General features: G+C 56.9%; 2 protein-coding genes across 5 annotated transcripts in view; one reads left to right on the forward strand and one right to left on the reverse strand.

Moving 5' to 3' along the window:
• The window catches only part of ATP2B3 (ATPase plasma membrane Ca2+ transporting 3), a 41,855-nt gene extending 37,131 nt beyond the window's left edge, over nt 1-4,724 (forward strand). For all 3 annotated transcript variants that reach the window (XM_007456635.1, XM_007456634.1, XM_007456636.1), the window contains one exon: nt 4,404-4,724. In XM_007456635.1, coding sequence (XP_007456697.1) covers nt 4,404-4,724 — 321 coding nt within the window. The remainder of the gene's footprint in view (nt 1-4,403) is intronic.
• A 6,194-nt stretch (nt 4,725-10,918) lies between these two features.
• CCNQ (cyclin Q) overlaps nt 10,919-16,890 on the reverse strand; it is a 10,209-nt gene continuing 4,237 nt past the window's right edge. For both annotated transcript variants that reach the window (XM_007456638.1, XM_007456637.1), the window contains 3 exons: nt 16,218-16,350; nt 14,769-14,996; nt 10,919-10,948 (listed from right to left, as the gene is read on the reverse strand). In XM_007456638.1, the coding sequence (XP_007456700.1) occupies nt 10,919-10,948; nt 14,769-14,996; nt 16,218-16,350 (391 nt within the window). The remainder of the gene's footprint in view (nt 10,949-14,768; nt 14,997-16,217; nt 16,351-16,890) is intronic.

The raw sequence follows: 16,890 nt of genomic DNA on the forward strand, positions 1-16,890 counted from the left end.
GAGGAAGAGCCGGGAGGCTGGAGAGGGTAAAGGAGAAAGAGGAAGAGAATGGCCCGAGGCAGGCCCTGGCAGGACTTCTCCTTTGAGGGAGACACAGCCACTGAAGTGTTTGGACCAGCGGAAGGTGCGACACGCTCTGACTTCCGCTGGAAAAGATTGCTCAGGCTGCCATGCCGAGAAGAGACTGTGGACGTCAAGGGTGGCAACAGGGAGACAAGGGAGGAGACGTGGGGGTTGGGAGGTACAGTTGAAGGAGCAGGCAGATCCCCGAGTCTGGACTTTGAGGTGGGAGCTCCTTAGCAGGCAGATGGCTAGAAGCACCCAGGAAATGCATGGATGTGGACGGAGAACAGGCCCAGACGACCCTGGGGCCCTTGGCCACGATAGGGGATGGGCAGCAGCAGGGGGACCTGGAAGCAGGGGTGCGGTGTGGGGGGGGCCACGGGGCGCCCAACGGAGAGGTCCCTGGGGAGTGGGGGCAGAAGAGAACAGGGCCCCTGCGTACCAACAGCTGGAGGGGTTGCAGCCCCGAGGGAGGGGCAAAGAATAACCTAGACGAGGGGGACGGAGCTGACAGCGAAGGAGGAAGCCGGCCGCGGCGTCAGAGGCCAGGCGCTGGGGCGCAGCAGGCCTCACTCGGAAAGCGGAGGGAAGCCGTGGGACAGCCCCCAGCCCCAGCCAGACCTGCTCTTGGTTGGCTGTAATCTAGAGGTCCTCTTTACTGGCCGGTGCTTTTCACGTCTTTCTTTACCTTTAGATTCTCTTACAGTAACCTGGACTTGGGGGCGTCCCACACTGCACAGACCAGTGTGAGCACCACCAGTCAGGACCCGGAGCAGCTTCAGCAGCTGCTGGGATGTTTGGAGTCCCTGCCTGCTACACAGCGAGGGCAGGGCCTGACTCAGCGGTCAGAGAGAAGGACCAGAGACCCCAGGGACGGCAGCCACGCAGGCTGGAGCCCGGGAAAGATCCAGGGACCAGGCAGCGGGCGTCTCTGCGCTCGGGGGTTGCGGGGAAACGCAGCCGCAGCGCTTGAGGCGGGGACGGCTCCACTCTGGAGAGGTTCGGGAAAGAGGGGCCACAAGACACGCTGATGTACGGCACTGGGTCTGTGCCTCCAAGTCTCAGCCAGAGCCCTGCACCAGGATGCAAAGACTAGGCGAGGGGCAGGGTCGGCGGGGGGCAAGGCTCCTGGTCCTCCTGGACCTCCTCCAGTTCGAGAGGCCCATTAGCCATCGACGGGAGGTACAGGAGCAGCAGATGCAGGCGGAGGCGGTGCAGGGGGCATTGGTGGTGTCGAGGTGGGCTGTGCGCTGTGGGCGGCACTCACAGCCTTGAGGACAATGACATCCTTTTGGGCGTCCTAGAGATGGACAGGTGGCCTGAGGACCCTGCCCTGGCCCCTGGGACAGTCCCAGGCCAGGAGAGGAGCTTCAGGAGGCAGTAAGGGTCACGCACTGGGGAAGAGCGCTGGACCCACCCAGCTGTGACCAGGCTTTCGCAGGGACGCGCTAAACCCCACGGTGGGGATGTCCTCAGACTCCCAAGTGCGAGCTCAGGCCTCCAGGGTGGCCCTCTCTTAGAAACATTTCCCAGTTCCCACCAAACCCGTGTCCCGGGGGTTGACTGTGCCCTTCAGCGTGGAGTGGCCTGAAAACGCCCCATCATAAGACCAATCCCAGGCCATGTGTTAAGAGCCCAAGATTTGCATGCAGGGAAATGGAAGCTGGAGGGAAGCTGACTCACCGTCAGCTGTAAGACACTCAGGATGACTCAAGCCAACGGCGCACGTTGCAGTGGGCAGCCCTGGCACCTTCTGTTGGTGATTGAGCGGCCGCTCTGCGCCAGGCTCTGGCGCCAGGCAGCAAACGAGGCTAGTGAGGGGCATCAAAGTGAGTCTTTGATTACACCCGGGAGGAGGGCCCTGAAGGAGCCTTCCAGGCCAGAGCGACAGAAGCTGGGGAGGGAAGAGCCGGCCACCCTCTGGGGGAGCCGGGGATGAGTTTGAGCAGGGGCCTGGCCTGATCATGTGACCCAGGTCCAGGTGAGGGGAAAGGATGTAGCCAGGGGCACCGGGGCACTGCTGGCAAACTTACCACAAAGGCCTCCAGGGCCAAGGGCGGCAGCACGCCGCTTGTTCCCATTTCTGTGGCTTGAGGGGGTGGCTGACTGCCGGACTAGATTCTCCACCACTATACAGCCACAGCCAGTGTCCCGTTGGCTCTCCCACAATCCTGGCACCAGAAAAGGCCCAAATCATGAGGCCACATCTGCCATGGCTACAAAAAGTGAATTGTTTCTTTCCATTAAAAATGGCAAATGATTGATTGTCAATTTCTGTGTCACCCCGATCTCAGAAGCCAGTCTGGGGAATGAAGGGGCTGACAGCAAATGATGGCCATCTACGATCTGGAAGATGTGGCTTTAACAAATTCAGAGAAAATCCTAAATGGATTTAAGATATGGAATCAGAAAATTCCAATTTTATGGAGCCCTTGGGCTCATTTTTTTTTTTTTTTTTTTTTTTTTTTTCCTTTTGATTGTGAGGTTCTCCTGGTTTAAACTGACCTAGGAGCACTGAGCTTGGCTGACCCCGGGATCCAGACACTGGAGGGTTGAAAGGGATTCATGGTCTAAACCAGGGGGCAGCAATGAACATTGGACATGTCCTTCAGAGCACACGGCATGGCCGTGTACCCAATAAGACTTTATCTACTTATCTATAAAACCAGGTTGAGGGCCAGAGTTAGCTCTTGGGCCACAGTTTGCCAACACCTTGTCTAAACCAAGAAAACCCAACCCTAGAACCTTGGACCTGGAAATGGCTTTAGAACTCACTTTGTGTCCACCCACTCACATGGGGAGGCTCTGGTCTCCCCATCTCAGCACAGGGCCAGCTGGCTAGTGTGGGGCCCAGCTGAAGGCTTCCCATCCATTCTGCCTTCTAGAAACATGAGGGAGCCCAGGCTGGGGGCCCAAGGAAGGAGCAGAGAGAGGCAGCAAACTGAGGAGACTTGAGCACATGTGGAGGTGAAGGCAGGGCAGCCAGCGGAGGCCGAGGGGCTCGTTCTGAAAGCGGGGTCCTGCGGGAGGTGCGGAGGTCAGGGGTGCCTGAGCTCAGCTGGGGCCTCGGTAGCTGGGGAGCAGGGCATTGTGGGAAGCTTTTTCCCAGGGGGCACTTGTGCTGATCTGAGGTCTGCAGATGCCAGTGGGGCAGCCAGGGAACAAGGTGTAGCAAATGTGAGTGGGGGAAGCATATGGCCCCCAACCAAATTCCAGGGACTGAAAGAAGTCGTGTGGTTTGGAGAGTGAAAAGGAGGAGGGTGAGAAAGGCTGGAGAGGCGGTATCGGCAGACTACAAAGGGTCTCTGATGGCAGGAGATGCAGGATGGAAGGGTCTGAGAAGGGAAATGACGAGCAGATCAAACACATCCAGCTGGTGAATCAGGGCATCCGAGCAGGACAGGCTTGGTCGGTGTAAATTAAAAATGGGGCCATTTTCCATCTCAGATGCCTCCAGATGGGGGACTGGTAGGCTCTTAGGCCTGGAGCTCTGATGAGGGGCCTGGGCCGCAGTCCATGGTTATAGCCAGATGAGCCCAGAGCTGTGGCCAGGGCGAGGAGGTGAGCCTGGGGGTGTGCACAGGGAGGAGGGGGACAGGGACAGGCCGGGGCTCTGGGACAGAGTCACAAGCAGTGGAGGAGGTGAAGACAGAGAAACCGGTGAGGTAGGAGGAGGGCCAGACAGGGGCAGTGTCAGGGGGGCCAGGAGAAGTTCCCAGAAAGAGGGGCAGGCGGCCCCTGGGGGATCAAGTAAGATGGAGACACAGAAGGGCTGTTGGACTTAGCAGCACGGAGAGTGATGGGCAGATGTGTCTGGGCCTGGCCAGCATGGGCTGATGCCACAGGAGCCGGGGGACAGAGGAGAGGGCGCTGAGAAACCAGGGAGGGGAACCAACGCGAGAAAGGCCTGCAGTGTGCCCACAGGCTGGGGACTTTCTCTTGCCAGAAAGTTCTGCGGACTCTCTGGGAAGAGAAAGTGGAGAGCCCAGTGTCCAGCACTGTCCCTTTGCCCAGTCACCTTTCTGGGCTCCCACGTTGGAATTCCCGCCCCAGTGCAGGGGAAGGGGTGGGAGGGAGCAGCCAGGAGTCCCGTGAATCCATTGCTCCTGAGTTCCAGAGTATCTGCCCAGGTCAGCCTAGAGAAAGCCACTGCCATTTGTCCCGCATGTGCATCAGGTGACGGGAGGGAGACCGCAGCGGGGCAAAAGACAGACGTTTGTCATGCAGTGACCCCTGCCGTGGGTGTGGGCGGCACTCACCGCTGATGGCCTCCTTCCCTCTCCCTTCCTCGCCCTCCCCGCCCTCCCTCCTGCTCACTGGCCCTCCCCCTCCCCCTCCAGATCCGGGTGGTGAAAGCATTCCGTAGCTCCCTCTACGAAGGCCTGGAGAAACCTGAATCCAAGACCTCCATCCATAATTTCATGGCGACGCCCGAGTTTCTGATCAATGACTACACCCACAACATCCCACTCATCGATGACACGGACGTGGACGAGAACGAGGAGCGCCTGCGGGCCCCGCCCCCGCCCTCCCCCAACCAGAACAACAACGCTATAGACAGCGGCGTCTACCTGACTACGCGCGGCACCAAGTCAGCTACCTCGTCAGTGTTTTCTTCCCGCCCCGGGAGCCCGCTCCACAGCGTGGAGACGTCCCTCTAAGCAGAACTGCTCTCGGCACGGCACGCGCACTCCCCGCACACACACGCACCCGGGCGGGCCGGGCGAGGGCACCGGCCACGAGGAGGGCCCGCCAGGCCGCTGAAGATGCTCGAAGGCACCTGCCAGAAGCCAATGCATTCTAGGCTTCTTACTCAGGAGGACCAGGAAGGGGAAGGAGGAGGAAGGAGAGACCAAGAACAGTCGTGTTCCCCCCTTTTTCTATGGAAGCTTTTTTAAACGAACACTGTAATTCCACCAGATGGTCCCTGTTTGGGCTGTGCAGTGCGGCAGAGGGCTGGTTTCGGTTTATTGAGAGCTTCGTGGCACCTGCTGCAGAGCAGTTGGATCAACGGGTACAACAGGCGAGCACCGCTCTGCAGGAAGGATGCTCCCACCCAGATGGTCCACCGGCCCAACACCCCCTCCCCAGGATGCGTGCAGTCAGCCTGTGTGTGCGTGTGTGCGTAGCCACGTGTGTGCGCGTATAGACGTGTACGTGCACATAGGACCAGATGCATATCTAAAGAATAAGGAACTATTTATCGGCATGATATTTCCATTTCTCTTATCGGGTGTTTTCATTTTAAGATTTCATTATTTATCGCGGCAGGGTTTTTTTCAGGGAACTAGACCGCAAGAATATCCTTCTGGTTGCTTGGGACGCCCCTCCCCCGCACTGCTCCCCTCCCCCCAGTCCCCTCCATCCTCCGTACTCCCAGCACAGCTCCTGGGAAGGCAGGCGCGAGGCCGGAGCGATTACAGTTGGAACAGCTGGAACATTTGCACTTTGAGACCCCTGCCTATAGAGAAAAAAACACCATTCGATGGAATTTTTATTTAAAAGGAAAATACCAAAGTATTGACGAGAATGATTCCCTCCAGTAGGCCGAAGGGGGAGTTTTGCTTTCGGTTTCCTTTGGTTCCGACTCCAATTGCAAGTCCTGAAATATGGCCAGTGGGTAGAGGCTTTCTTTGTCAGAGCCGCGACTTCAAGAGCCGAAGCCAGGCCACCTGCCATGCCTGACCTCCTGGGATGGTCCGGAATCCCCAGAGCAGCCCCAGGAGAGCCAGGTCCATGGGTGGAGGTGGGGAAGAATGCAGAGAGTCAGAAAGAAAGTGGAGACAGACGCTCCATCCAAACCCAGGAGGAGCCGGCACGGCCACAGCGCAGACCCCAGCCCCCTGGGCGCCTCCACCTGGACCCCCGCTCTGCTTTGGCAAATGCCAAGAAGCTGTCGCTGAGACGCCCATAAAGCGACTGGGAAAAGTTCTCGGTCACCACCCGCCAAAGCGCAAAGCACTCTTCGGATCCCGGTGTTCTCGTTCAAGGAAAACTGTGACCCACAAGGGCATGGATTTGGGTCTGTAGCCGCCTACGGCGACCCTGGGGAGGCCAAACCCCTAGGAGCGATGGTCCCTCGTCTCTGTTGCTATAATGGCGAGTGTGGAAGGCTGAGGAGGTCAGCTCTGCCACGTCATCGGCTGAGCACCTGGTCTGCAGGTGGGGAGAGCTGGGCCTGGGCTCCCCAGACGGTTCCCTCGGGAGCCTCTCCTGGCAGTGTGGGCATGCGGCGTGCCAAGCCTCAGTTTTCCTCGAATGCGCGACAACCGGGGTGGGAAATGCAGAAAAAGCAGAGGTTCTTTTACCTTCAGCATTCTTCTGTCTCACATTTTGCAGGGAGGAGGTTGGGGTCCAGCCACGGCTAGTACAGGTGCCTGTCGCTCGGGCCTGGGGCTGAGCCACTGGGGGACAGCTGGGAGCTGAGGGGTGGAGGGGCTCGCTCAGCAGTTGAGCAGCAGCTGGACCAGTGGCAAGGCTGGTTCGCCCATCCCGTGCCCATCCCGCAGCCCCTGGCCAGGGCTCGCCTTGCCTCCACTTGTGTCTGTGTGCCTCCGGGCAGGCGGCGTGCCAAGCGTGCTCGGTCCCCACTGTTAACATTAATGCCATGTCACCCCGGGCAAAGGAATGTCGGTTAGAAAAGCAAATCCCACTTCAAATGCCAGCTACCGATAACTTAAAGCCATCCCTTTCTTCCAAAGGGCACATTGAGAATGTTACCCATTTGTAAATTGTTCCCTAATGTCCTTGTTTAAACAACAACAAACAGGGCAACTCAATTTGTTGAGGGTCTGTGTGTTCTTAGACAAGAACTGAAATTGGAAATGTTTAAATTGAAGAATATACACTGAGTAATGCTATGCTCATGGGCTTCTTTTCATCCTCTGTTGTAGACACAAAGGCTTGCTGCTGCTGTCCAAAGTTGCCTCCTGTACACGGCGATTGTTTAGTCCCTAGGTTGCCTTTCCGTGGGGTGTGGGGTGCAGATCGCTGCTCTCATTTCTGTGCATCTTCAGGCCAGGGGCCCTATCTCGTTGGGAAGCCCCTCTCTCTACAGCATTATCTTATATGGAATGGCTTGGTCAACTGTGTTGAGTTATTAAATCTGTTTTACATTTTTATCTGCCTGTTATAAAGATGAACAAAAATATCTTAATGAGGAAGACCACAGATGCATAATAATTTAAAGTCTGTAGTTGAACTTCCTAATTTAAAGAATAGACCAAAATTTCTGTGTATTGAAAAAGAAAAATGAGAGGCTCCCACAATCTCAGTCTGGGTAGCGTGTGTGATTTATTATTTGGTGAATTCTCCTCCAGACCTAAAGAGAAGCGTCTTCGTCCCTTTACCAAGCTGGGGTGAGCCCCGGGGGACAGCAGGGCTCCCCTGGGGTTGTGGCCACCTTGCCAATCCTAATGGAAGAAGGAGAGGGTTCGACCTCCCTGTGGGGTCAGGCTCGCATGGTGGGCCTCAAACTGTCTTGACCTGGAAGGGCCTGACCTGAATCTCCAGAGTGGCATCCTCAGAGGAGGGTGGGAGCAGGGAACGCTACCCAAATGCCAGAACCCTGGCACACATGCAGACGGCTTCGTTTTTTATTGTGGAAAAGTACAGATAACATCAAGTTTGCCACGTTGACCATTTTTCAGCGCCCAGCTGGGCGGCATTAAGTACACTCAGGTTGGTGTGCGGCCATCCCCACCATCCATCTCTAGAACTGTTCATCTTCCCCAAGGGAAACTCTGTCCCCATTAGACACTAGCCCCCCTACCCCTCCCCCAGCCCGTCCCCCCCAGCCCGCGCCCCCCCATCCTACTTTCTGTCTCTAGGAATCTGACGGCTCTAAGCAGCTCATACAAGCGGAGTCATACAGTATCCATCCTTCGTGTCTGGCTGATTTCCCTGACCATGATGCCTTGTAGGTCCAGCCATGTTGTAGCAGGTGTCAGAACGACCTTCCTTTTTAAGGCTGAATAACGTTCCACTGATTGGATGGACCACATCTTGTTTGTCCATTCATCCATTGATGGACACTTGGGTTGCTTTCATGTTTTAGTTATTGTGAATAATGCTGCTGTGAACATGGACGCGCAGATCTCTTAGAGAGCCTACTTCCAGTTCTTTTGGGCATGTACCCAGGTGTGGGATTGCCGGGTCCTACGGTAATTGTTTAAATTTTTGAGGAGCCACCATGCAGTTTTCCATAGAGGCTGCACCATTTTACATCCCCTGATGGGCTTGTTTTGTTTTGGTTTTTTAAAATAAATTTGTTTATTTATTTATTTATTTATTTTTTGGCTGCGTTGGGTCTTTGTTGCTGCACGCGGGCTTTCTCTAGCTGCGGCAAGTGGGGGCTACTCTTCGTTGCCGTGCGCGGGCTTCTCATTGCGGTGGCTTCTCTTTTTGCGGAGCACGGGCTCTAGGCACGCGGGCTTCAGTAGTTGTGGCACGTGGGCTCAGTAGTTGTGGCTCGCGGGCTCTAGAGCACAGGCTCAGTAGTTGTGGTGCACGGGCTTAGATGCTCCGAGGCATGTGGGATCTTCCCGGACCAGGCCTTGAACCCGTGACCCCTGCGTTGGCAGGCGGATTCTTAACCACTGCGCCACCAGGGAAGGATAAGCTTGTTCTAACTGGGCCCTCCCTGGAGCCTCTGAAGGCAGGCAAATATGTGGCATCGAACCTGGCTGGGCCTCGTGAGCCTCTGGGGGAGCTTTACAGAGCCCAGTGCCACCCCCTCCTGACTGAAGCTCTGAATGGGACTACACGTTTTTACGGCCCCCAGGGCTGGGAGGAGTGGGGACCCCTCCAGGTCTGGTGTCCACTGCTCTAGATTAGACTAAAGCACTGGGCCATCAAGTAGCAAAAGGGATACTGAGGAAGTTCACCTGCCCGAGGAGAGGGGCTGAATCAGGGAAACCCTGGTCCCTGCCACCTCCAGGAATCTAGGCTTGTGTTTCCCTGGGTTCTCAAATCCTCCTTGAATGGACTCTGATTAGTGGGGACTTCCAATGCCCAGAGTCTGTGCATCTGTCTTTCTGCTGGCCTCACATGGTCCTTTGGGGGGCGGGTGGGTGCCATGAGTTGGGGGCAGGCCCACGTGTGAGTTTCCTAGGCTGCTGTAACAAAGTGCCACAAACCGGAAGATGGGGGGCGCTAAAGCACAGGCGTTTCTTCTCTCCCAGTTCTGGAGATCAGAAGTCTGAAATCAAGGTGTGGCAGGGCCACGTACCCTCTGCAGCCTCTAGGGGAAGATTCTAGTTTTTTCCAGCTTCTGGCATCACCGGCAGTCCTTGGCTTGTAGACACATCACTCTAGTCTCTGCCTCCGTCATCACAGGGCCTTGTCCCTGTGAGTCTGTCTTCACCTGGTATTCTCCCTCTGCACAGGCCTATCTCTGTGTCTCTCTCCTCTTCTCATAGACACCAGGCGTATTGGACTGGTCACCCTACTCCCGTAGAATCGCATCTAAGACTATCTCTAAATAAGGTCCCATGCACAGGTTCCGGGGCTTTAGGACGTGAACATGTCTTTGGGGGATGCCACTCCCCATCCCAGCTGGAAAAGAAGAGATGGGCCGAGCCCCACATAGAACCTGCTTTGCCCCCTCCTTCCTCTGGCTTGACAGGCCAAGGAAGGATCAAACATTTATCACTTTACATTTACTCATATCCTTCACCCTAAAGACAAATAACACAATCACTTTGCAAACTCAAGCAAGCCCTACTGCCTGACTTGTCACCCATGAGTGACCCCTCCCTGTGCCCCTCACCCAGTGGACCCTGGGCGTGCCAACCAGCCCCCGTACCTGTGGGTGCCAGAGGGCATGGCGGCCGGTGGCCAGAGCCTGCGCTCCCCTGGTGACAACCTCGCAAATGTGGTGAAGTGCCTGGGACAGTCCCCCAGCCCCCATGCCATCGTGTGTTGAAGGATGGTCCTACCAGCATGCGTCGAGCCCAGCGAGGGTTCCCAGGGAGAACCGCCCAGGCTGGCCTCTTTCCCCCAGGGCGCACCCAAGAGCAGTCCTTCCTGAAGCAGGTGCCATTTGAGTGGGAGTCGGGGGGCGGGGCACGGCTCTGAGATTCCCTAGGCTCGGCATCTTGACTCACTGTCTTGGCATTAATAAAAAGTTGTAACTTTCTAGATACATTTTGGTCTTCTTGAACTCAAATGATACTCCTTAACCCCTCTTTCCAAGATGTAACTAACTTCACTCGCCAAGCAGAATGATTGCCAAACCCTGCAAGGGTCCCAGCAGAGGAGGGAGGACACGTGGGCCCTTCTAGGGGACGTCATTGTGACTCGAGCACACGCTGTGCCATCCTACCTTCCAGAAGTGGTGGAGGGCCTACCCCAGGCACTTCCACCTGGGGAGCCTTTGAGGGGAAATCGAGTCTGGATGGCACCCACAAACCCCCCAGGGCAGCACGGGCTAGAGAGCAAACACCGGGTGTCCCAGTTCATTAGTATCTTTTATTACAGAAAATAAAGTTCCATCTATGTTGCACATTCATTCATTCTATAAATCAGGCTTTAAAAAAATCCCCAGGGGCGCAGTCCCATCCTTCCTTTGATTTTCCTTCCGATGACGTCACCCTCCACGGCAGTCAGGTCCTCTCAAAGGACAAAAGCAGACGCGGCGCCTGGCCTCGGCAGCCCCTCGCGGTGAACTCCCAGCCCGCCCGCTGGAGGCGTGGCTCCTGTCACTGTCCAGACCACGGCTGCCGGGGACAGTCATCGCCTTCACCAGCCCTTCCAGCTGGTCCTCTGGGGGCCGGCGTTCACGGCCCTGTGGCGGTGCCATCCCCAGGCTGCCGAGCGTCACGGACTTCTCTTTGGGCAGGCCTGGACCAGGGCCTTAGGGGATCTCTGTGTCCATGGTATAAATCTGAATGAGATCAGACACAATGTTATCAATGATTGGCTTGGTAAGGTCTTCACTAAACACCTAGAAAGGAGAAGGAAAACAGGTTCCGGTTAGACTCCCTCTCGGTTAACCAAGGCGCCGCCACTAAGCACAGAATCACAGCGCACAGGGGTGGGGGATGGCATGGGGACTCGGCTACTGGAAACGAGGGTGGCTCTCTGCACAGCCGGTTCAGGTCCAGCCTGCCGAGGCTGATCACAAAGCAGAGAACATTCCAGATGGAAGAGGCTGTGGTGATCATCCAACTCATTACAGGAGAGGGGACTTGTCCTGGGTTACATGGGAAGCTGGTGACAGGCTCCTGCCTCCCCCTGGAGCTCTCAGGTCCACAGTCTCTGGGTATGGGAGCAGGGGTGGGGAGTTCATTTCCAGAAATAGGCTAGGTCTCCTGGACCCCACTCTACCCTAGGCCAACCCCTAGGGAACACGTGGACCTGCTCTCTAGCCTGGACCAGAACGCGTCATTTTTTCTTTTCTTTTTTTTTTTTTTTTTTTTTTGCCCCCCCACGTGCCTTGCAGGATCTTGGTTCATGAGCCAGGGGTCGGACGGGGTGGTAGCTCCAAGTCTGAACCACTAGACTAACAGAGAACCTCAGACCACAGGGAATATTCATTGGAGGGAGGTCTCATGTTTTTTTTTTTTTTTTTTTTGGCCACGCTGCACAGCTTTGCTGGATCTTAGTTCCCCGACCAGGGATTGAACCCGGGCCCTGGCAGTGAGAGCACTGAGTCCTAACCACTGGACCGCCAGGGAAGTCCCCAGACCGCCACTTGACTGTGCCACAGAGCTTATAAAATTGCAACGTGAGTCCCCAGGGGCCCAAATGAAGAGGGCTTAACTCTGCAGCTCCCAAGGAAGGTCTGGTCCTGGCCTGGCTCCTGGGAGGGGAACTCTAGGCCCCTGCCTGATGAGAGGGTCTCGGTTTGCCCAGGGCCAAGGGACCTGGGAGCTCATATCTGGTCTCTCCTGGACCTGTCTTCCGTTCCTTTTATCTTTGCTGATTTCAACCTGTATTCTTCCCCGGTAACTAACCCGAACTCCCATAGCCACGAGCATAACGGCTTTTCTGAACTCTGTGAGTCTTCCCGGCAACACAGCGAGCCTGAAGATGCTCTTGGAGACCCCTGATGACACGGCAAGTAAAAAGCAAAACAAGGAGCACTTGGTTGGATGCCGTGGCCCCCGGGCCAGGGGGCTGCTGCCTGGGGAATCAAGGTACCACGAAGGCCCAAGGCCCAGGGCTGAGCTGGGGCAAAAGCTGGACCTGAGTCCACCCTCCTGCACGGCCACCAAAGGAAGCGTGAACTCTCCACAGGCTGTCACTTCAGGTGGGAGATAGTGACCTGGAAACAGCCCCTCCCTCGACCACTGGCTCAGGAAGATCAGCCGTCACCCCCTGGACTCTGGTTGGAAAGTAAATACTTCAGAAATACAGGCTTGCATAGCACAGGGAGATCAGCTCCGTGCTTTGTGACCACCTAGAGGGGTGGGTTAGGGAGGGTGGGAGGGAGGGAGGCGCAAGAGGGAAGAGATATGGGAACATATGTATATGTATGACTGATTCACTTTGTTATAAAGCAGAAAACTAACACATCATTGGAAAGCAATTATACTCCAATAAAGATGTTAAAAAAAAAAAGAAAAGAAAAGAAATACAGGCTTGCTTGTCAGGGTCCACTAGCTGTATGCTCTTGGAGACCCCAAGCCAAGAAATGACCGTTAAAATGTAGTCCAGGGCCGGGACTTCCCCGGTGGCACAGTGGTTAAGACTGTGTGCTCCCAATGCAGGGGGCCCGGGTTCGATCCCTGGTCAGGGAACTAGATCCCACATGCGAGCTGCAACTAAGGAGCCCGCCTGCCGCAACTAAGACCCGGCGCAGCCACGTAAATAAATAAATATTAAAAAAAAAAAAAGTAGTCCAGTGCCAAAATCTGGAAACAATCCAAGTGTCCCTCCGTGGAGGAACAAACCAACATGACGCAGTCCAGCCATACCACGGAACGGGACTCGGCCTTCAAAAGATGGGAATCCTGACACCTGCTACAACTCGCTACTGCTTTAGAGCCAGAGCCTCATCCACCCAGAGGCCCGAAGCACCTGGGCACAAATGGCCACCCCGCTGCCACCGCTGCCACGCTCGAGGGCAGACAGGTGACTTCACAGAAGTGGTGGCTGAGAGCAGATGAGCAGTAAGAATGTCTCACGATTTAGAGGCAGCACCTCGGGGCTGGGCAGGCGGCTCGTCAGCAGCCACTCAGCACCAGGCAAGCGGCCCTCACATGCCCAAAGGATGCCCGGCCGCTCCCGTGCACGGAACTCGGAGCCACCCGGAAAGACAAGAGCGAGCGAAGCGCGGGTGTACCGCCCAGAGGGGCGGGGCCTCGTCCGGGAGAACGATTGCTGGGCACGCGTGTGTCGCCCAGAAAAGAGGCCCGTGGCGGAGCTGTTCCCCGTGCTCTCCTCTCACGAGGGGTGAGAGGTGACGGCCGAAAGCAGGAGGCAGAGAGGTTTGCTGCAGCAGCTCCAGCCCCGGTCACCGTCAGGAACAAGTGAAGAGAAAGGAGAGCAGGGAGGACACGCAGAGGAAAGCAGCCCAGGACGGGCCAGGAAGCAGCGGCCCCTTGCGCCGCCACCTGATTCAACAGAGTGGGGACCTGGGGCTCACGTGATCTGGAAGTCCCCAAGAAGCCCGGCACGGAGCAATGCTTTTGTCCACGCAGCCGCCCTTTGCCCCCCACCTGCCCAGACACTGGGTGTGGGGCAGCTGATGAAACAGCCAAGGTCCCTGGCCTTGGGGGGGGGGGGGGGGGGAAGGCAAAAAGAAACAGCCGAGGTCCCGGGCCTTGGGGGGGGGGGGGTAGACAGGCAATAAAGGACGGTGAATCACAGAAAGAAGCTGTGAGCTCCCAGGAAGGGCGAGCAGGCCGGGGGAGGGAGCCTCAGGAAGGGGGAGGCAGCCACTGTGGGTTCACATGGGAGGGGTGGTGCCCAAAAAGGAGGAGCCTTCCTTCACCTCCAAGTCTGCTTACATGGAATCTCATTGTAGGACAAGGAGGGACAAAGGTATCATGAAGAGAGGGCTGGCAAACTTCAAGTACAGGAAAGGAAAAACGGAGAATGATGTCAAAATCCCATTTTAGGGAACGGTGGGACTACCCAGGGAAACCCGCTAGGACTGCAGCCTTTCTGACAGGCACACTTCACCCAGCTCTCGACAAACTGCTCTCGGCGTTCAGTACGTCTGGGGGCGGCGAGGTGTCATCTGTCTTATCTATCTATGCATCCACCCACCCATCTATCATCCAGCTACCTCCTTTCCCATCACCTCTCCATCCCACCATCCACCATCACCTATCCATCCACACATCATCTATCCACCTACCTACCAACCGCTGTCTTTTTAGAGCACCCCCTATACGTCTTCTGACGTGAAGCCAGACTTATTAACCTCGGATCTACGACAAGCTCCCACTCAGTTCAAAAAAAGTGCTTGGTTGACCTCAGTAGTTCTCAACCAGGGGCGATCCCTATCCCGAGGCACTTGGCAACGTCTGGCGCTGTCCTGCTCCTACATCCGACCCTGGACGTCCACGGTGTCGAGGGCGAGAGCCTGCCTTAGACTATTAGGACAGAGTATCCTCAAGCTTCAAGGTTCCCAAGTAGCCCGTATCTTTCTTTGTGGATAATTACTACAAAGAAATGTGACACCAGGTACAGGGACCTCAGGCAGAGAAGAGGGGGACACACGCCAAGGGGGACTGCCAACGCAGTCACCTCACCTGCCACCATGGCTTCTCGGCCTCGGCCTCAGCGGGCACCTCGACCCCATAGGCCTGCAGGGCCAGGTGGAGCACCGCCACGGCTATGTGCTGAGCCTGGAACCGGAGGCACAGCCCCCCGTGGTAGCTGTCCCGCAGCAGGGCCCAGGCGGTGATGGAGACGGGGCTCCGCTGCCAGCTGTAACGGTTCAGCCAGTTCTTGACGGACAACAGGTAGTGGAGCAGGTACTGCAAAGACACGCCAGTCAGCTGGCCCCCAGTCACCTGCCTCCTTTACTTTGAGCCTGCGGCCTGTCTGCCCACCAGCCACTCTCCCCTAAGCTGTCACGATGTGTGTACACCACAGATCGGATGTCGCCTCCCGGTGTCACTGGAAAAAAGCCCCAGTGCCTTCCACAGGCCTTGCCCCACCCTCCTGCCAGGTTCACCTCCAGCCCCGCCGCGGTCCCCTCAGGCCCGCCTGCTCTCAGCCTCCAGGCCCGTCTCCCAAAACCCGCTCGGCCGCTCTCCATGGCCACCCCGCCACTGCCCCTCTCCGTCAACGTGGCCCTGTGCTGGCCACCATCAGCGATCATTCTCCTCATGCCCTTGGCCCAGCTCAAACATTAAAACTCCAGAAACGGCGTCCCGATCTGCACGACAGGGCAAGGCACCCACAGTCCAGCCTGAGGCTAGGGGCCAGCCAGACACCGGACACTGGCTCTCAGGGCGCCAGGGCCTCTGAATGCCCTCCAGCTCGGCCGTCTGTCAGCTCCCCCTCTGCCCGAACACCACGCTATCCTGAGCCCACGGGGAGTGCCACTGAGGAGAGCAGCCCTGCACCGCACGCCGACAGAAAACGCTACGGCTTGGAATCTCCACCAGCGGCTCTGGGACTAGGGAGGCGGTCGGGAAGGCCCACGTCCCAAGCCCCCACCCACCCACCGCCTCTCTGCAGGCCACCTTTCCAGCTGCCCACAGGGTCTTTCCGAGTGCTCTAAGTGTTCACGTGCCCCTTCTGCTGCTTTCTGAAGCAATTCTTCTGTTGGGACGAACGCGCTCCTAGCTGTGAACGGTGAGTGACCAGGCTTTTCTCGTGGGTTCGTACACACAGCTGAGCTGGGAGTGAGCTCTGAGGCGGGGCAGCAACTCCTGGCACAGGGACTCGGCAGGTCAGGAAACGGGCCCTGCCTCCCTGTGGCTCAGCGAACAAACAACTCATACGGGTCTGGGGACGGGCACGGGCTTCAGAGGGCACGCAGATCCTGGCTTGCAGCCACAGCTGAGCGGGCAGAAAGGCAGCAGCTGAAATTAGAGCTGCCTGACGGACCCCGAGAGTGGCTGCCCGAGCCGGTCACTGCTTCTCCTCAGGGCCCCGCGTGGCTCCAGGCTCAGGGGGCTGCACTTTCTGGAGGAAAAGCAAATAGCTCCGTGCCTCTGGGAACTGTTGGCGACCCCCCCAGCACATACCTTGTGAGGGTGCTGGAAGGAGACCTGGAAACGCAGAACCCGCAGTACGAGCAGCTCACACTGCACGATGCTGTCCCGGAGCTCCCAAAAGCGTGAGTCCAGTTCCAAGGGCTCGCTGTCCGGGTGGAGATACCTGTGCAGAGAAACAGCACAGCTGATGGCAGGAGTGGGCGGCCCCAGGAGCCCCCAGTCATGGGATACCCAGATGCAACGCCAGGGCCCCTGTGCTGTTGGTCAGCATAGGGTCACCATCAACCACTCTCCACCTACGGGTGTACGTATGCCACAAAAACGGTAACCAGAGAGGAAAGAAGCCACTTCTAGCGTTAGCCTCATGGCTGTCCCACCTCCTCAGCAGGACGTCGAGTGTAAAGATGGGCTCTCTGCAGTGTCTCCAGAGGAACAGTCTTTGCACCCGGGGCGGCGATGCCCCGGGCTCTCACTCTGGGCCCAAGGAAGGCATTTGAACACAAGAATGATGCCCTCAGAAATGTATATGTATTTTAGCTTTCCATTTTGTTTCATTCCAGATCTTTGTGTCCTTATTTACACCTTATTCGTCCACAAAACTCCCACCTATGCAAGATCACCAAGCTGTGCGGGAATGGGATACACACTCAAGTGACTCCAGTTCTCTGCCGCTGACTCACCCTTCCCAGCCCCTCCCTCTTCT

Source organism: Lipotes vexillifer, unplaced genomic scaffold, assembly GCF_000442215.2.
Source record: "Lipotes vexillifer unplaced genomic scaffold, Lipotes_vexillifer_v1.1 scaffold899, whole genome shotgun sequence".
In the NCBI taxonomy this organism is placed as follows: Eukaryota; Metazoa; Chordata; class Mammalia; order Artiodactyla; family Lipotidae; genus Lipotes; species Lipotes vexillifer.